This window comes from Felis catus, chromosome D1, assembly GCF_018350175.1.
Source record: "Felis catus isolate Fca126 chromosome D1, F.catus_Fca126_mat1.0, whole genome shotgun sequence".
Classification (NCBI taxonomy): Eukaryota; Metazoa; Chordata; class Mammalia; order Carnivora; family Felidae; genus Felis; species Felis catus.
Window position 1 is genome coordinate 68,131,451 of NC_058377.1, and position 18,662 is coordinate 68,150,112.

Sequence of the window (18,662 nt, forward strand, 5' to 3'; positions counted from 1 at the left end):
CATGATTAAGGAGAAAAGTCTCTCAGCAAACTAATTCCTCAGTCTCTGTGTTAGTATGGGTTCTCCAAGAAGCAGATACCAAAATAAGATTAGACATGCAAGACATTTATCAGAGGAAATGCTTTCGAGAGGAAATAAGGAAAAGTCCTGGAAGAAGATGAATCCAAATCTTACTTCAGGTGAAGGAGGAGAGGAGGAAGGCCGGTGGTAGAGAAGACTACAAAGCTCCAGTACAGCTTTTAGAGTTACGTAAAGCCTTCAGGTCACCCACCCACTAGAGGAACCCCATGTCTCCTAGGCATTGGCTGGGAAAAGTCTTTGGGAAGTGTCCCGTTAGCACAAAAAAGTGAGGGATTTCAAAATGCAGCTGCTGGAGCTGTCAGGCTTTAATTGCCCCACACTTGGAAATCTGATAGGTACATTCTCCTAGCCACCAAGGTTGTAAAAGGGTACGTCTGAAAAACCTAAAACAAACTTCATACGTAATGAAACATGGAACACTTTTCTTCTTTTTTTTTCAAGAGAATATTAAATCATTTATTGATTACACATGATAATGGATGATACACAAGCTTTAATCCCATCTATAATTGTATCTGATACCATAATTCAATTTAGATATATTGCATAGGATGTGCCAACAATCATATTAATAACCAAATAAACTCCAGGACTTTGCTTGGGTGACCCTTTTAACGGTGAACTCCAGGTGACAACATGTTAACTGTCAGTTCAACCACACAAATGTTTGTGGAGACAATGGCTTCTGTGCCCAAGCAGGTTGCAAATAAATTTCAGATGGAATCTGGCATCACCCTGAAGAAATTCTAACTTCACACTGTTGGGGTGGTTTACCAAGATGGCTTCAGAGTAGACTAACTTTACACAGCACATTTAAAAAAAGACACATTTATTCAGCATCAGGATCAGACTATTACATTTAGCAATTAACAGCATGGGTGCAAAAAAAAAATCTACAGTAAAACCCTTTGTTGGAATGCTTTACACTTTCCACAGAACAGAAACTAAAATAACCTGCTATACAATTAGTCACAAATACAGTCCTTGAGTTTTTTGCCCATACACATGAGTATTGTCTAAAACATGTCTTCTTTGTAACAGCTAGGCCCTGCCACCACTGTGCTTGGCTGAGTTCACAAATCTGTTGTAACCTATAGCTTCCCTGTCACTTCTCTGGCTCTCCTCTCCTGCTAAGCTTTGTTTCCTGGCAGTAATTAAAACCTTACGCCACTGCCATAGCTACTGCTGCTGCTGGAACCGCCACAGCCACTTTGGTTTCGTAGTTTGGCAAAGTATTGGCCTCCACCACCATAGGGGCCAGTGCTTGTGCCTCCAAAATTTCCTCCTTTCATGGGTCCAAAATTTGAAGATTGATTGTTGCAATTGCCAAAATCATTACAGCTTCCACCACCTCCAAAGTTGCTTCCACTACCACTGCCAAAGCTGCCTCCACCTCCTCCATTGTTACAGCTGTCATAGCTGCCACTCCCGCCATAGCCACCGCCGTGGTTTCCATAACCCTGTCCACCACTTTGATAGCCTCTGCTTCCTCCAGAGTAGCCAGGGCCGCCTCCTCCATAACCACCATCATTACCAAATCCGTTATAGCCATCCCCACTGCCACCATATCCACCACCACCTTGACTGCCACCAAAGCCACCTCACCCACTGAAGTTTCCTCCATGGCCAAAGTTGTCGTTCCCACCAAAACCACCTCCACAACCACTGCTGAAGTTCCCAGAACCACTTCGACCTCTTTGGCTGGAAGAAGCACCAGCCATCTCTTGCTTAGATAAAGCTTTCCTTACTTCACTGTTGTGGCCATTCACAGTATGGTATTTTTTAATGACAATCTTCTCTACAGAGTCATGGTTGCCAAATGTTACAAAAGCAAAGCCTCTCTTTTTGCCACTGCCTCCGTCAGTCATGATTTCAATCACTTCAATTTTCCCATGCTGTTCAAAATAATCTTTTAGGTGATGTTTTTCAGTGTCTTCTTTAATGCTACTGACAAAAATCTTTTTCACAGTTAAGTGGGCACCAGATCTTTGAGAATCTTCTCTCGAGACAGCCCTCTTTGGTTCTACAACTCTTCCATCCACCTTGTGTGGCCTTGCATTCGTGGCTGCGTCCACCTCTTCCACAGTGGCATGCATATGTGACAAACCCAAAGCCTCTGGAGAACTTGGTGTTTGGATCTCTCATTACCACACAGTCCGTAAGCATTCCCCACTGCTCAGAATGGCTCCTCAGACTCTCATTGGTTGTTTCAAAGCTCAAACCTCCGATGAAAAGCTTCCGCAGCTGTTCAGGCTCTTTGGGAGACTCAGACTTAGACATGATGGCGGTAAGAGGGGAGACTTTCACGATGCTTACTCGGTGGCGTCCACGGCAACACTTTTCTTCTAAGAACAGGCATAAGTCAAGGATGTCTACTATTCTGCATTGTACTGAGATTTGGTCCCAGCCAATGCAGTAAAGGAAGAAAAAAAGCATAAAGCTTGGAAAGGAATAAGTAAATTATTACACATGTAAAATACCCCCAAAACTACCAATTAATAACAGAATTTAACAACCTTTCAGAATACAAGATCAATATACAAAAAGTAACCGCATGTCTATATACTAGCCACAAACAATTGGAAAATAAATTGAAAAATACCATTTACAAAAGTATCAAAAACCAGAAAAAGTTTAAGAGTAAATTGAACAAAATATATGCAAGCCCTCTATACTGAAAATTATAAAACATCTCTGGGAAATTAAAGAAGACTCAGATATATGGAGAGATATAACATGTTCATGTTATATGAAGCCTCAATACTGTTAAGACGTCATTTATCTCAAGGTTGATCTATAGGTCCAACAAAATCCTGTTATGAACTAAATTGTGTGCCCCCCAATTCATATGTTGAAACCCTGACCCCCCCGTACCTCAGAAAGTGACTGCATCTGGAAACAGGGTCTTTAAAGAGGTGACTGAGTTAAAACAAAGCCATTAGGGTGATGCCTGATGCCTGACGCCTGATGCGATCCGACTGGTGTCCTTTACAAAGAGGAAATAACGAGCACACAGAGACCCTGAGGATGCCCCCACACAGAGGAAAGACCACGTGAAGACACAGCACGGAGTCAGCCATCTGCAAGCCAAGGAGAAGCTAAACCTGCTGGCACCTTGACCTTGGACTTCTAACTTCCAGAACTGCGTGAATATACATTTCTGCTGTTGAAGCCACCCAGTCTGTGGTATTTTGTTGTGGCGGTGCTATCAAACTCACACAAATCCCCCCAAAATCCCAGAAGGCTTTTTTTATAGAAATTGACAAGCTGATTCTAAAATGTAAATGGAAAGGCAAAGGGCCTGAAATAGCCACAACAATCTTGTTGAATCTTTTTAAAAAGTCATAGGACTTATATTGCCTGATTTCAAAATTTACTATAAAGTTACAGTAATCAATGCAGTGTGGTATTGGTGTAAGCGTAGACAAATAGACGTCTAGAGAAAACAGAAGCAGACCCATGTGTATCAGTCAATTGATTTTTCACAAAGATGTTAAGGCCATTCAATGAAGAAAGAAAAGCCTTTTCAATGAATCTGACAACTGGATATCCATGTTAAAAATCAAAATCAAAAACCTCAGACCATATACAGGAATTAATTCAAGATAGGAAAGTGCTAAAACAATAAAACTAGAAGAAAATATAGGAGAATACCCTTATGACCTAGGGATAGGGAAAACGTTTCCAAAGAGAACACAAAATATGCTAAATATAAAAGAAAAAAATAATAAATTGGGCTTCACCAAAATTAACAACATCCACATATCAAAAGATACAATTAAGAGGGGGTGGGGGGAAGGCAAGTCACAGACCAAAAGAAAATATCTGCAAAACATATACCTGACAAAGAAGTTGTATAAGAAATGTATAAAGAACTACAAATTGGGGCACCTGGGTGGCTTAGTTGGTTAAGTGTCCGACTCTTGATTTCAGCTCAGGTTATGATCTCATGGCTCATGAGTTAGAGCCCCACATTGGGCTTCCTGCTGACAGTGCAAAGCCTGCTTGGAATTCTCTGTCTCCCTCTCTTTCTGCCCCTCCCCTGCTCACTCTCTAACTCTCTCTCAAAAATAAATAAACATTTTTTTAAAAAGAACTAAAATCACTAATAAAACTACAACTATTTAAAAAGGGCAAATGCTTCAAGAAGAACTTCACAAAAGAAGATATATAAATGGCTAATAAGCACATGAAAGGATGTTTAACATCATTAGTCATCAGAGAAATTAAAATTAAAACCGAAATGAAATATCACTCCACATCCATTAGAATGGCTAAAATTTAAGACTGATGATACCAGTTGTCAGTGAGAATATAGAGCAACTGGAACATTCATACATTGTTGGTAGTTTGTTAATGGTACAACACTTTTGAAAAATAATTTCTTGTTTTTTTTAACTTTTTTATTATTTTTAAAAATTTTATTGAGACATAATTGATATGTACCATTATATTTGTATACAGCATGTATATTACATCCCCAGGACTTACTTATTTTATAACTGAAAATGTGTACCTTTTGACCATCTTCACTCACTTCACCACCTCAAAGCATCCCCTGGTCAATCTATTCTCTGTATGTATGAGTTCCTTGTGTTTCTTTTTAAGATTCCACGTGTGAGATCATATGGTATTTGTCTTTCTCTGGCTAGCTTACTCTACTTAGCATAATGCCCTCAAGTTCCATTCATGTTGTCACAAATGGAAAGATTTCCTTCTTTTCATGGCTGAATAATAGAATAATATTCCAGTGTGTGTGTGTGTGTGTGTGTGTGTGTGTGTGTGTGTGTGTGTGTCACATTTTCTTTATCCATTCACCCATTGTTCATCCATCGATGGACATTTAGATTGCTTCCATGTCTTGGCTATTGTAAATAATTATGCTGCAATGAACACTGGCATGCAGATATCTTGTTGAGTTAGTGTTTTCATTTCCTTTAGATAAATAACAAGTGGAACTGTTTTTTATAACAGCTAGCACACTCCTACCTTATGAGCAAACTGTTCCACTTTTAGGTTTACACTCAAGTAAAATGAAAACATGTATTCACAAAAAGACTTGTGCAAAAATATTTATAGCGGCTTTTTTTTCTTTTTTCTTTTCTTTTTTAATTCAAGTATAATTAGCTTATAGTGTTATATTAGTTTCAGCTGTATAATATAATGATTCAACAATTCCTCAGTGCTCATCACGGTAAGTGTGCTCTTAATCACCTTCACCTATATCATTTATGCTCCACCCACCTCCCCTTTGGCAACTACCATTTTGTTCCCTACAGTGAAGAATCTGTGTTTTTCAAAAGAGACTCAAAAATATGGAGAACAAACTGAGGGTTGCTGGAGGAGTTGTGGGAGGGGGAATGGGCTAAATGGGTAAGGGGCATTAAGGAATCTACTCCTAAAATGATTGCTTCACTATATACTAACGAATTTGGATGCAAATTTTAAAAAATAAAAAATAAAGTTAAATTATAAAAAAAAGAATCTGTGCTTTTGTTTGTCTCTTTTTTCTGTGTTCATTTATTTTGTTTCTTAAATTCCACATGAGTAAAATCATATGGCACTTGTCCTTCTCTGACTTATTTCACTTAGCATTATACCCTCTACATCCATCCATGTTGTTGCAAATGGCAAGACTTCATTTTTTTATGGCTGAGTAATTTTCATATATATATATATATACATTATATATATATACATATATATACATATATACATATATATACATATATATACATACATACATATATACATACATATATATATACATACATATATACATACATATATATACATACATATATACATATATACATACATATATATACATACATATACATATATATACATATATATACATATATATGTATATGTATATACATATACATATACATATATATATACACATAATATATATATTATATATTATATATTTCATATATATATATAAAAATATATATATATTTCATATATATATATAACACACACACACACACACACACACACCACACCTTCTTTATCCATTCATCTATGGATGGACACTCGAGTTGCTTCCATATCTGGGCTACTATAAATAATGTGCCAATAAACACAGGGGTCTATATACCTTTTTGAATTAGTGTTTTTGTTTTCTTTGGGCAAATACCCAGTAGTGGAAGTAGTGGATCATATGGTAATTCTATTTTTAATTTTTTGAGAAACCTCCATACTGTTTTCCACAGTGGCTGCACAAGCTTGCATTCCCAAGTGCACAAGGGTTCCTTTTACTCCATGTTCTCCACAACATTTATTTCTTGTGTTTTTTATTTTATCCATTCTGACAGGTGTGAGGTGATACTGTGGTGTGGATTTGCATTTCCTTGATGATTAGTGATGTTGAGCATCTTTTCATGTGTGTGTTGGCCATCTGTATGTCTTCTTTGGGGAAATGTCTATTCATGTGTTCTGCCCATTTTTAATTGGATTAAAATTGGATTTTTAATTGGATTTTGTTTTGGGGTTGAGCTGTATAAGTTCTTTATATATTTTGGATATTAACCCTTTATCAGATGTATCATTTACAAGTATCTTCTCCATTCAATCAGTTGCTTTTTGTTTTGTTGATGGTTTCTTTCACCATGAAAAAGCTTTTTATTTTGGTGTAGTCCCAGTAGTTTAATTTTGAATAGCATTTTTATTCTTATACCCCCAAAATGGAATAAACTAAATTCATCAACAAATGAATGCATAAATTGTGGTATATCTAATATGTAATACCACTCATAAATTAAAAAGAACATATTACTGATACATTCAAGAACATGTGTAAATCTTAAATTAAGTACAAGAAGCCAGACACAAAATAGCATATACTGTAAAATCAATTTATAATATATTTGAAAACTGGAAAAACTAAACTATGGTGGTAGATATTAGAACACTGTTACCTCTGGGATACAGTAGGAGGTTGTCTGGAGAGGAGGGAGAAGAAACTTTTTAGAGTGATAGAATTGTTTTCTTTTTTTTTTTTTAATTTTTTTTCAACGTTTATTTATTTTTGGGACAGAGAGAGACAGAGCATGAACGGGGGAGGGGGAGGGGCAGAGAGAGAGGGAGACACAGAATCGGAAACAGGCTCCAGGCTCTGAGCCATCAGCCCAGAGCCTGACGCGGGGCTCGAACTCACGGACCGCGAGATCGTGACCTGGCTGAAGTCGGACGCTCAACCAACTGCGCCACCCAGGCGCCCGTTTTCTGTCTTAATTAGTGTTTTGTTCCACATACAATTTGTCAAAATCATCAAACTGTACCCATAATGAATTTCACAGTAAGTTAGTTATACCTTAACAAAGATATGAGTTAAAAACAGAAAAAAAAGAGAACTAATAAATACATCTAAAAGTTAATTATTTGAAAAAAAGAACATAATAAAATAAACTGTTAGCTGATGTAACTGGGAAAAAATGGGGGTTTTATATACATAAAATTAGAAATGACAAGGAGGAAATAACCATACTAAGCACTTTTTTAATGATAAGAGTTGACTTTGTACAATTCTTCGCAAATAAGTTTTGGAAAAGTAGATGAAATGGATAATTTTCTAGCAAATACAACTTGTCAAAATCAATCCCAGTGGAGACAGAAAGTCCAAACATAGAAAATACCACAGAAGAAATAGAGGAAGCAGAAAAAATTTCTCACAAAAATGTCCCAGGCCCAGGCTGTTTCTCAGGGAAATTCTATATTTAAAAATTATTATATGAAATGAGTATAACATCTATCTAAACCTGAAAATGATTGCATCAACAAAAGAAAATTACAGACCAATTTATCTTATAAATATCAATAATTAGCAAACAGAATCCAACAGGACATTAAAACATTCATCATGACCAAGTAGAATAGATTCAATATTCTAAAATTCATTAATATTATCCATCATATTAATAGAGCTTAATAGAGCTAAGAATTATATAAGTGTGTATCTAGAAAAATCCAAATTACTACTGTACTAGAAAACAACTACAAACAAAACAATTTAGTACAGTAGGTTATAAAATCAATATACAAAAATCAGATCTTCCCCTATATACAAATAAAAATCAGTTTATATTGGGGCGCCTGGGTGGCGCAGTCGGTTAAGCGTCCGACTTCAGCCAGGTCACGATCTCGCGGTCCGGGAGTTCGAGCCCCGCGTCAGGCTCTGGGCTGATGGCTCGGAGCCTGGAGCCTGTTTCCGATTCTGTGTCTCCCTCTCTCTCTGCCCCTCCCTCGTTCATGCTCTGTCTCTCTCTGTCCCAAAAATAAATAAACGTTGAAAAAAAAATTTTTTTTTAAAAATCAGTTTATATTGGACGAGAAAAACACCTTTGTGAAAACTAAATAAAATTAAATACCCAGGTGTAAATTTAGCAAGAAATGTCCAGGACCTATAGGAAGAATAACTATAGAATAATTCAAAAATGCACAAAAATAACCTTGCATAAATGAAAAGATATAACACATTCCTAGACAGGAAGACTCAATATCAGAAATTTTAGGTCAAAATAAGTTCATAACATGTCATATATCATAAACTTAATATAATCCAACAAAAACATGAGTAAGTTTCTTTCTGGAACTAGATCATTTTTTTATAAAATTCATTTGGAAGAACAGACAAGCAAGAATAGCCAAGAGAGGAAAGCCTGAAAAGAGAGAGAGAAATGGGAAAGGGATAACATTGTGAGACATTGAAACATACTCTAATGTCTCTAATTAAAAATGTGGTGGTGCAACATGCATGACCCAGTGGAACAAAATAGAAAATCCAGAAATAGATCCAATTGCATTTGGAAATTTAGTATATTATAAAGGAAGAATCTCAAGTTATTGGGGAAAATGATGACTTTTTTTTTTAAATCAAAGGCATGGAGCTAACTGAATAGCCATAGAAAAGATAAAATTGTATTCATTGCCCAAACCATGTACCAAGATAAATTCCAAGTGGATTAGAAAATTAAACATATCAAATGAGTTCATACAAGTATAGAAAAAAATATTCTATAATCCAAGAGTGAGGGGCACTTTCCTACCTCTGACTCAACGTTTAGAAGCCATAAGGGAAAAGACTAAGGAATTTATTACATAAAATAAGAAAAAAAATTTTTAACTTACATGGCATAAAAACACCATAAGGAAAGTAAAGAAACAAATAACACACTTCAACTTTTTCAATTTTTCAAATTTTATCATAAATAAAAGTTTAATATTTACCCTATATAAAGAACCCTGAAAAAGAAAGAATGAGAGGTGCCAGTTAAGCGTCTGACTCTACATTTCTGCTCAGGTCATGATGTCACAGTCATGAGATTGAGCTCCATGTTGGGCTCTGCACTGACAGCATTGAGCCTGTTTGGGATTATTTCTCTCCTTCTCTCTCTCTCTGCCCCTCCCCCTCTCACTCACACATCCTCTTCTCTCTCTCTCTCTGTCTCAAAATAAATAAACTTAAAAAAAAGAAAGAATGGAAGACTAATAATGCTACAGAGAAAAAATGCTAGGAATATATACAGACAATTCATAGAAAACTAAATACAAATGCCTTTATCTACATGAAAAGATCTTGATTGTGCACATAATAAGAAAATGGTAAATTAAAAACACAATAGTATACCATTTTTCACCTATCACAGTGGCAAAAAATCCAAGATTGATGAGTATTCATTTGGCCAGGCTTTGAGAAAACAGGCACTCTCATCATTGCTGGTACAAATCCTACAGAGGGGAATTTGGCAATTTTTAACAAAATAACATATGCATTCTGACCCTTTGACCCAGGAAGCTTACTTCTAGACATCTGTCCTAAAGAAACACTGACAGAAACACAAAAATATGGACACTTATTTTGTAATAGCAAAAACCCCAAATGTTCATCAATTGGAGTCTACTGGAGAAACTACAGTACATCCAAATAGTGAAATACTATGCATCTAGAGAAACCAATGCAGACTATCTTTGTATATAACTATAGCATAAGCTCCAGAATATAGTTCTGTACACACACACACACACACACACACACACACACACACACACAAGAATCAGATATGGATTTACTTATGTAGATAATTACAGATGTATAAACCATAAAGTAAATAAAATCTTGGCTAAAGGGAAAGAAGGAAAAAGGGAGTTTGGGATGGAAGTTGGACTTCTGTGAATAATACCTTGTTTTTTAATTTTTTATAATTTTTTATTGAAGTGTATAGTTGACATACAATGTTATATTAGTTTCAGGTGAAAAAGAGAGTGAATTGACAATTCTATATATCACATGATGCTCACCACAAGTGTAGTGTTTTTTTTTTTATTTGACCCAAGAGACCTAGGAAAATGAGCCACAAAAATGTTTTAGGTGACTATAAATTATGTTAAATCAGGAAGAAAAAACAATTCCTAAAACAAAAGCAAAATAAAATAAATGGATCTAACTGTGCATTGAGATTATAGCCTAGATGCAGAGGTATATTATTTTAAATGGTTTGAAAATACAAAAGTTCATAATAACTATTTTCACTAATCCTATTTTGGCATAATTTTTCTAAAATCTATATAATAAGGTAAAGCAAATAAGCAATTACACTATTGTCATTAAGAACCAAGACTTTTAGGGGCGCCTGGGTGGCTCAGTCGGTTAAGCGTCCGACTTCAGCTTAGGTCATGATCTCGCGGTTCGTGAGTTCAAGCCCCGCGTCGGGCTCTGTGCTAACAGCTCAGAGCCTGGAGCCTGTTTCAGATTCTGTGTCTCCCTCTCTCTCTCTGACCCTCCCCCGTTCATGCTCTATCTCTGTCTCAAAAATAAATAAACATTAAAAAAAATAAAAAAAAAAAGAACGAAGACTTTTAGCATACGAGGAAAAGATTCAAAATAAAATTGAAGGGTTAAGCAAAGCCCTATAATCTTAAATATGGGTTGAAAGTATCCGTATAAACTTATAATATATTTTCTCTTTAAGAGGGATTTCCATTTCCAAGCTTGGACACCTTTTGTTTCCAGAAAATGATGACTGGGGACATCGTCATGTCAGAATTCAGGACGCAACTCAAGAAAGAGGTTCACATTCACTGGCCAGAAATTAAAAAAAAAAAAAAATCAGCACAAAAGAGAACAACTACAATGGATTTAAACACATGGAATATGTTTAAATTCATAAGTTCCTTCCTAATAATAGCATAAAACAAAAAATCTCAGTGGTTACCTCTGGAGTATTTAAGGGAACCAACCCACTATTCTGAATGCAGGTAAGTAGAGGGAAAAAATCAAACATTCAATCTATTTTTCCTGATTAAGCTATGTCATAAGTTATCTAAATAGTTAATGAGGAAAGAGTTCTCTCTATCGAAATAGTCCATGTAATAAATGATGAAGGAATGACAGAATTAGAGTGCCGCCATTTTGCAAATCCCCAAATGAAGTCATGAATCTGAACAATGATTATTAATGGCTGTTACATCACAAAAAAGAGACAACCGGTCATGTGTGCTGGCTGACAGAAGCACATGACAATACTTACAATTTAGTCTTGCAAAGAAAGAAAGAAATCTGAATCAGACCAAGTCACTAGGTCTAGCTGCCATTTTATGGGAAATACAGGGGACAAAGGAGCAAGGTAAATGATACCAGAGATATGCAGTCCTATCTAGAAAACAAGAAGTGACCTGGTCTCTTCAACAAATGACATAAAAGGGAATAAAAAGAAAGGCAGGGGAATCTATAAATTGCAGAGATAAAGAGAAATATCAACCACTTGCAATGTATGAATCTTATTTAAATCCTAATTCAACTGGAAAAAACAGACAATTGTGGAAATTTGAATACTGGATATTCAATGATATTAAGGACTTATTAATTTTTCAATGTGATAGTGTTAATACTGTTCTTTTAGAAAGCTCTCATCATTCACAAAAGCATACAGAAGTATTTACAGATGACATTATTTGGGGGATGTGTGTTAAACACTCTGGCAGGGGGAGGGAGGGGTACAGATGAAACAAAAGTGGCTGTGAGTTTATTTTGTGTCTGGGTAATACGTTCATGAGGGTTCACTGTACTATTCTGCCTAATTTTGTGAATTTTTCAATTTGTTATAAAAACTGTTTAATGCAAGAAGTTCATAGATTGGGTAATTACTACATATTGGTGAAGGTAGACCTTTTGAAAGCAGAGAACTGAGCAGGAAAATCCATTAACTGCAGATAAGTCACTCAAAATGTATCCTTTCTTTTTGTCACTTTAGGCAGCCTCTTTTTCACTGGGGCTGGATTAGCTGTTTCACAAATGCTCCACACGAGTATGTATGCCCAGAAAACTCTCCATCTGGAGAGGCTACTGCACCCTGGGCCCAGGCCACCTTCCCAGACTACACCACCTTTTCCTAAAAGCTGCCCTAAGTCATTCTGCCTAGGCCACAGTCATGCGGTGGGCACACTGCTGCTCCAGTAACATACCTAGGACCCTCGGGTAGTTCAGTCCTTCTCCCACCATGAAGTTCCCTTGGGCCAGAACTGACCATAGAGCTCTTTCCTTTTCTAGGTTTTAATCATTACTTTTTCACCATTGTCTCTGTTTCTTGAGGTCTGTTTCTATCAAAATCATACACACACACACACACATACACACACACACACACACACACACACACATATACACACACAGTAACTAGTAGTCTCTTACAAGAATAGGCACCAGTGCTGGCTTCAGCAGCACATGTACTAAAATTGGAATGACACAGAGAAGATTAGCATGGCCCTTGCACAAGGATGACATGCAAATTCGTGAAGCTTCCATATGTAAAATTAAAGAAGAGGCACCTTATACCTATCATCTGCTGTGTCAGTCCCTGCTTACCCCTCTGCATTCAAATACTCACAATGACCCTGAGAGGAGCTATTATTATCCTATTTTACAGATGAGGAAATGGAGGGAGAAGCTTCACCAAAACTGCACAGCTTGTAAATGGCAGAGCTGGGATTTAAATCCAGGTCTACCTGCTTGCAAAGCAAGTTTATTTAACCATAAATTGCCTGAATTGCCTTCTTTAGCAGCAAAGTGGCTATTCAATCAGTGCTCGCTGGGAGATACATGAATCTAACTGAGAAATTCAGGCATCCTGCTCATGTCTTCCCTTTCACAACTTCTTTATGTCCTAATGTCAGGCATCCCTTTTGCTCCCTGGACTGGAGGGGCTGAAGGATGCTTTCCACCGGGCCTGGAAGAGTATAAACACATCTGGAAGGAGGCCGCTGCCAAGCAAACCATGCTCCCCCCAGAGTGCGGACAGGATGAGGTGGCTATAAATAATCACAAGAGTGTGAAGAGATTCTCTCCCTGGACTCCCTCTGCAAAAGGTTGATGGTAATTGATGAGGCTACAGGGACATGCCAATCCTTCTGCTCTTAGAACCAGGTGTGGTTATTTACAGAAATGTCACTTTCCCAGCCCTCCCTCCCTATCTCTGCCAGAGGCTTGGAGATCAGCAAATAGCAATTTATTGCTGCCCCAGGGCACACAGCAATGAGGCACCTATATGCCCCACTGTCTACAAACCAGGCTCAGGCTCCTGCTCTGGCTGAGAGATGCTTCCTCTTTGGAAATTTGGAAAGACAGAGAGATCACAGATTTGCCCCCTTTCCAGGCAGAGGGCGGTCAAATGAACCATATCACAAACCACCAAGTCAATAAAATCTGGAGTTTCCACATTGCCCAGCTCATAGTGGGAGAAATAAATAGACCACTGGAAGAGAAGTCAGAGGAGTGGCTACCGACCCCAACTAGGCCATCTGTTAGCAATCGATGTCTGAGCTCCAGTTTCCCAACTGTAAAATGGAGGCTAGTCTTCTGTCACATGCCAGACACAAAAGGTTTTTGAAAAGAATACATTAAGTAATGGAGTTAAATGACCTGTATTGTGTGAGACCTTCATTATCATAGTCATTATTATAATGAAGTCCTATAAGCCCCTACTAGGAGTGTCCATGATAGGTTTCAGAAAATAATTTGCACTTGTTCTGCTCTCATTCCCATGGCCTTGCTGGTCAGTGGCATGAGCAAAGTGGAAATGCAGCATATAAATTTGATTTCTCACAGCATCCGAATTGTAGATGAAGATCATTTTGTTATAACAAGGTTTACACTAAAAAATAAAATAAAATCAATTTCACAGCTAAATAAAAATGCTTTTGGGAATAAGAGAGCAGAGCTACATCTCAAGATAGCCCAAGCTGGCTGAAAGTTCTACTCTGAATAACTGGATCTCAACCAATAATGGATGGAAAATTGTCATGCTCCTTCCTTGCTCAGGGTGATACCAAAAGACCACAGCAAAGGCTCCCCACTGCCAAGATGTCCAGGGTGGCCGGTGCAGATAGAGGCCAGAGAGAATGATAAGCAACAGAACACCTCAATCTGATGTTCCAGCTTCTTTTGGGGGCTCCACTCTAGTGCCTCTGCCAACAGTATCCCTAGGAAGTAGCTCACACAGATAACCTCTCTTAGCCCTGCAAAGTGGAAAACTTGATCTGTAAACAACAGAGCTGGTATTTGAATCCAGATCCATCCACTTTCTAAGAACCATAACCTGCTCCCAGCCTATAATTGGACTCCCCATTGCAGGGGAGTCCACTTAGAGTCAACAGGAACTATATCTTATTCCCTTTATTCTGACATCGCCTTTAGCCATCTGGCCCTTTTGTGCTTCCACAGAGCAGGCTTGTACTTGGAAAGTAAAGCCCCAGAGATGCCCCCATCTAAAAAAGATATCAGGCTGAACTGACCAGGGTAGTTTGTCTCTTGGTCAGGAGGGGAGTATTTTTCCTTTCCTCAGAAGTTCGAACCCCAAAAAACAATCAATTGAAAACATGTATAAAAAAGCAACTTAGTTTTATTTCTCTCCTTAGGAGTAGATGTTTTAGAAAAAGTTCTGACCGTCTGATTTTGTGTTAGGATGAAGAAGCATAAACAATAATTTTTATAAGCCATAATAATAGTTAACATTCATGAGTATTTTTTTAAGTGTCAAAATTTATGCTGAGTGATTTACATGAATTATCTCAAATGATTAAACAACCTGCACAAGATTCTTTACCCCTATTTACAGGTGAGGGAGAGAGGCTCAAAGTGATTTACCCAAGATCACGCAGTAGAGAGGCAGCTTCAGTTCAATATGCAGATATTCTGAGGTAAAGCCCCACACTGGTTACATAGGCTCCAGGCTTTGTTCTACAGAATCTATTCAAAATCCTTTTTTAAAAATCCTTTCTTTGGATAAACAAAATGTGGTATATCCATACAATGGTATATTATTCAGCCATTAAAAGGAATGAAGTGCTGATATGTGCTACAACATGGATGAACCTTGAAGATGTCATGCTAAGTGAAGTAAGCCAGACACAAAAAGACAAATATTGTGTAATTCCACTTATATGAAATATTTATGATAGGTAAATTCATAGAAATAGAAAGTAAGATTCAGGTTACCTCTGGAGACCTGAAGGGGAGAATGGAGGAAGAGGAGAATGGAAAGTTATTGTTAATGGGTATAGAGTTCCTGTTCGAGGTAATAAAAACATTTTGGAAATACTGGTGATGGTTGTACAAGATTGTGAATGTATTTAATACCACTGAACTGTACATTTAAAATAGTTAAAATTCCAACTAAAAAAATTTTATACCATATCTTTCTTATCTATTTGCCTTTCAATGGACACTTAGGTTGCCTTCATATCTTGGCTATTGTAAATACTGTTGCAATAAACATAGGGGTGCATATATCTTTTCAAATTAGTGTTTTTCATGTTCTTTGGGTAAATATCCAGTAGTAGAATTACTGGATCATACGATATTTCTATTTTTAATTTTTGAGGAACCTCTATATTGTTTTCCACAATGGCTGCACCAGTTCGCATTTGCACCCACAATGTAAGAGGGTTCCTTTTTCTCTATATCCTTGCCAACACCTGTTATTTCTTATGTTTTTTATTTTAACCATTCTGACAGGAGAGATCTCATGGTGGTTTTTATTTGCATTTCCCTCATAATGAGTGATGTTGAGCATCTTTTCATGTGTCTTGTTGGCCATTTGGATATATTCTTTGGGAAAATGTCTATTTGAGTCCCTTGTTCATTTTTGAATTGGATTGTTTAGGGTTTTTTGGTGATGAATTAAGTAAGTTCTTTGTAGTTTCTGGATATTAAATATATCATTTGCAAATACCTTCTCCTACTTGATAGTTTGCCTTTTGATGGTTTCCTTTACTGTATAAACCTTTTTATTTTGATATAGTCCCAATAGTTTATTTTTGCTTTTGTTTTCCTTGTCTTAGGAGACATATCTAGAAAAATGTTGCTATGGCCAATGTCAGAGAAACTACTGCCTTTGTTCTCTTCTAGGATTTTTATGGTTTCAGGTCTCACATTTAGGTCTTAAATACATTTTGAATTTATCTTTGTGTATGGTGTGAGAAAGTGGTCCAGTTTCATTCTTTTGCATGTAGTTGACCAGTTTTCTGAGCATCATTTATTGAAGAGACTATCTTTTCTCTATTGTATATTCTTTCCTGCTTTGTCAAAGATTAATTGACCATATATTTGTGGGTTTATTTCTGGGTTCTATATTCTGTTCTATTGATCTGTATGTCTATTTTTGTGCCAGTACCATACTTTTTTTTATTACTACAGCTTTGTAGTGTATCTTGAGATCTGGAATTGTGATACCTCCAGCTTTGTTTTTCTTTCTCAAGATCGCTTTTGCTATTCAGGGTCTTTTGTGATTACACACAAATTTTAGGGTTATTTTAGTTTTGTGGAGAATGTTGTTTTTATTTTGACAGGAATTGCGTTAAATCTGTAGATTGCTTCAGTACTGTGGACATTTCAACAATATTTGTTCTTCCAATCCATGAACATGAAATATCTTTCTATTTGTGTCATCTTCAATTTCTTTCATCAATGTTTTATAGTTTTCAGAGTACAGGACTTTCACTTCTACAGGTAAGTTTCTTCCTAGGTATTTTATTCTTTTTGGTGCAATTTTAAGTGGAGTTGTTTTCTTAATTTCTCTTTCTGCTACTGCATTATTAGTGTACAGAAATGCTACCAATTTCTGGGCATTAATTTTGTATCCTGCAATTTTACTGAATTCATTTATTACTTCTAGTAGCTTTTTGGTGGAGTCTTCAGAGTTTTCTATGTATAGTATCATGTCATCTGCAAATAGTGATAGTTTAACTTCTTCTTTACCAATATAGATGCCTCTAATTTATTTTTCTTGTCTGATTGCTGTGGCTAGGACTTCTAGGACCATGCTGAATAAAGGTGGCAAGAGTGGACATCCTGTTCCTGATCTTAGGGGGAAAGCTCTAAGTTTTTCACCATTGAGTAAGATGTTATCTGTGAGTAACATAGATAACCTTTATGATGTTGAGGTATGTTCCCTCTAAACCAATTGGTTGAGAGTTTTTATCATAAGTAGATGTTGAATTTTGCCAAATGCTTTTTCTGCATCTATTGAAATGATGATTTTTAACTTGCTTTTGTTGATCACATCGACTGATTTGTGAATATTGAACCACCCTTGCATTCCTGGAATAAGTCCCATTTGATCCTGGTGAATGATCCTTTTAGTGTATTATTGAATGCAGTTTGCTAATATTTTATTGAGGATTTTTTCAACAGTGTTCATCAGGAACATTGGCCTACAGTATGCTTTTTTTGTGGTGTCTTTGCCTGGCTTTGGTATTAGGGTAATGCTGACCTTGTAGAATGTATTTGGAAGCATTCCTTCCTCTTCTGTTTTTTTTTTTTGGGGGGGGGGTAGGGATATAGTTTGAGGAGAATAGGTATTATCTCTTCTTTAAACATTTGGTAGAATTTACTTGTGAATCCATTTGGTCCTGGAGTTTTATTTTTTGGTAGTTTTTTAATTATCAGTTCAATCTCATTGCTAGCAACCAGTATGTTCAGATTTTCTATTTCTTCCTGATTCAGTTTTGGATGATAGTATGTTTCTAGGAATTTATCCACTTCTTCTAAGTTGTCCAATTTGTTGACATATAAATTTTCATAGTATTCTCTTACAATCCTTTGTATTTCTGTGGTTTCAGTTGTTACTTCTCCTCTCTCATTTATGATTTTACTTATTTGGGTCCTTTTTTTCTTGATGAGTCTGGCTAAGAACTTATCTGTTTTATTTCTCTTCAAAAAACCAGCTCTTGGTTTCATTGATTTTTTTTATTATTTTTTAGTCTTTGTGATTTATTTCTCCTCTGATATTTATTATTTTCTTCCTTCTACTCACCTTGGGCTTTGTTTATTCACCTTTTTCCAGCTCCTTTAGGTGTAAGATTAGATTGTTTGAGTTTTTTCTAGTTTCTTGAGGTAGGCCTGTATAGCTATATATTTCCCTCTTAGAACTGCTTTCACTGCAACCCAAAGATTTTGGACTGTTGTGTTTTTACTTTCATTTGTTGTCATGTATTTTTTTTAAATTTCTTCTTTGATTGTTTCATTGACTCATTGGTTGTTTAGTATCATGTTGTTTAGCCTCCATATGTTTGTGTTTTTT

General features: G+C 36.5%; 1 protein-coding gene and 1 non-coding gene across 2 annotated transcripts; one reads left to right on the forward strand and one right to left on the reverse strand.

Moving 5' to 3' along the window:
- Positions 1–593: 593 nt before the first annotated feature.
- On the reverse strand, positions 594–4,014 carry LOC101090386 (heterogeneous nuclear ribonucleoprotein A1-like). Its single transcript, XM_045038965.1, is given in 2 exon segments — positions 594–2,171; positions 2,173–4,014. Coding segments are annotated over 2 exon segments (1,281 nt in total). The 5' UTR covers positions 2,518–4,014; the 3' UTR covers positions 594–1,235.
- Positions 4,015–12,789: 8,775 nt separating this feature from the next.
- Positions 12,790–12,896, forward strand: LOC111556906. The gene has a single exon (XR_002736611.1). It is a non-coding gene; the product is annotated as a U6 spliceosomal RNA (small nuclear RNA).
- Positions 12,897–18,662: the final 5,766 nt, after the last annotated feature.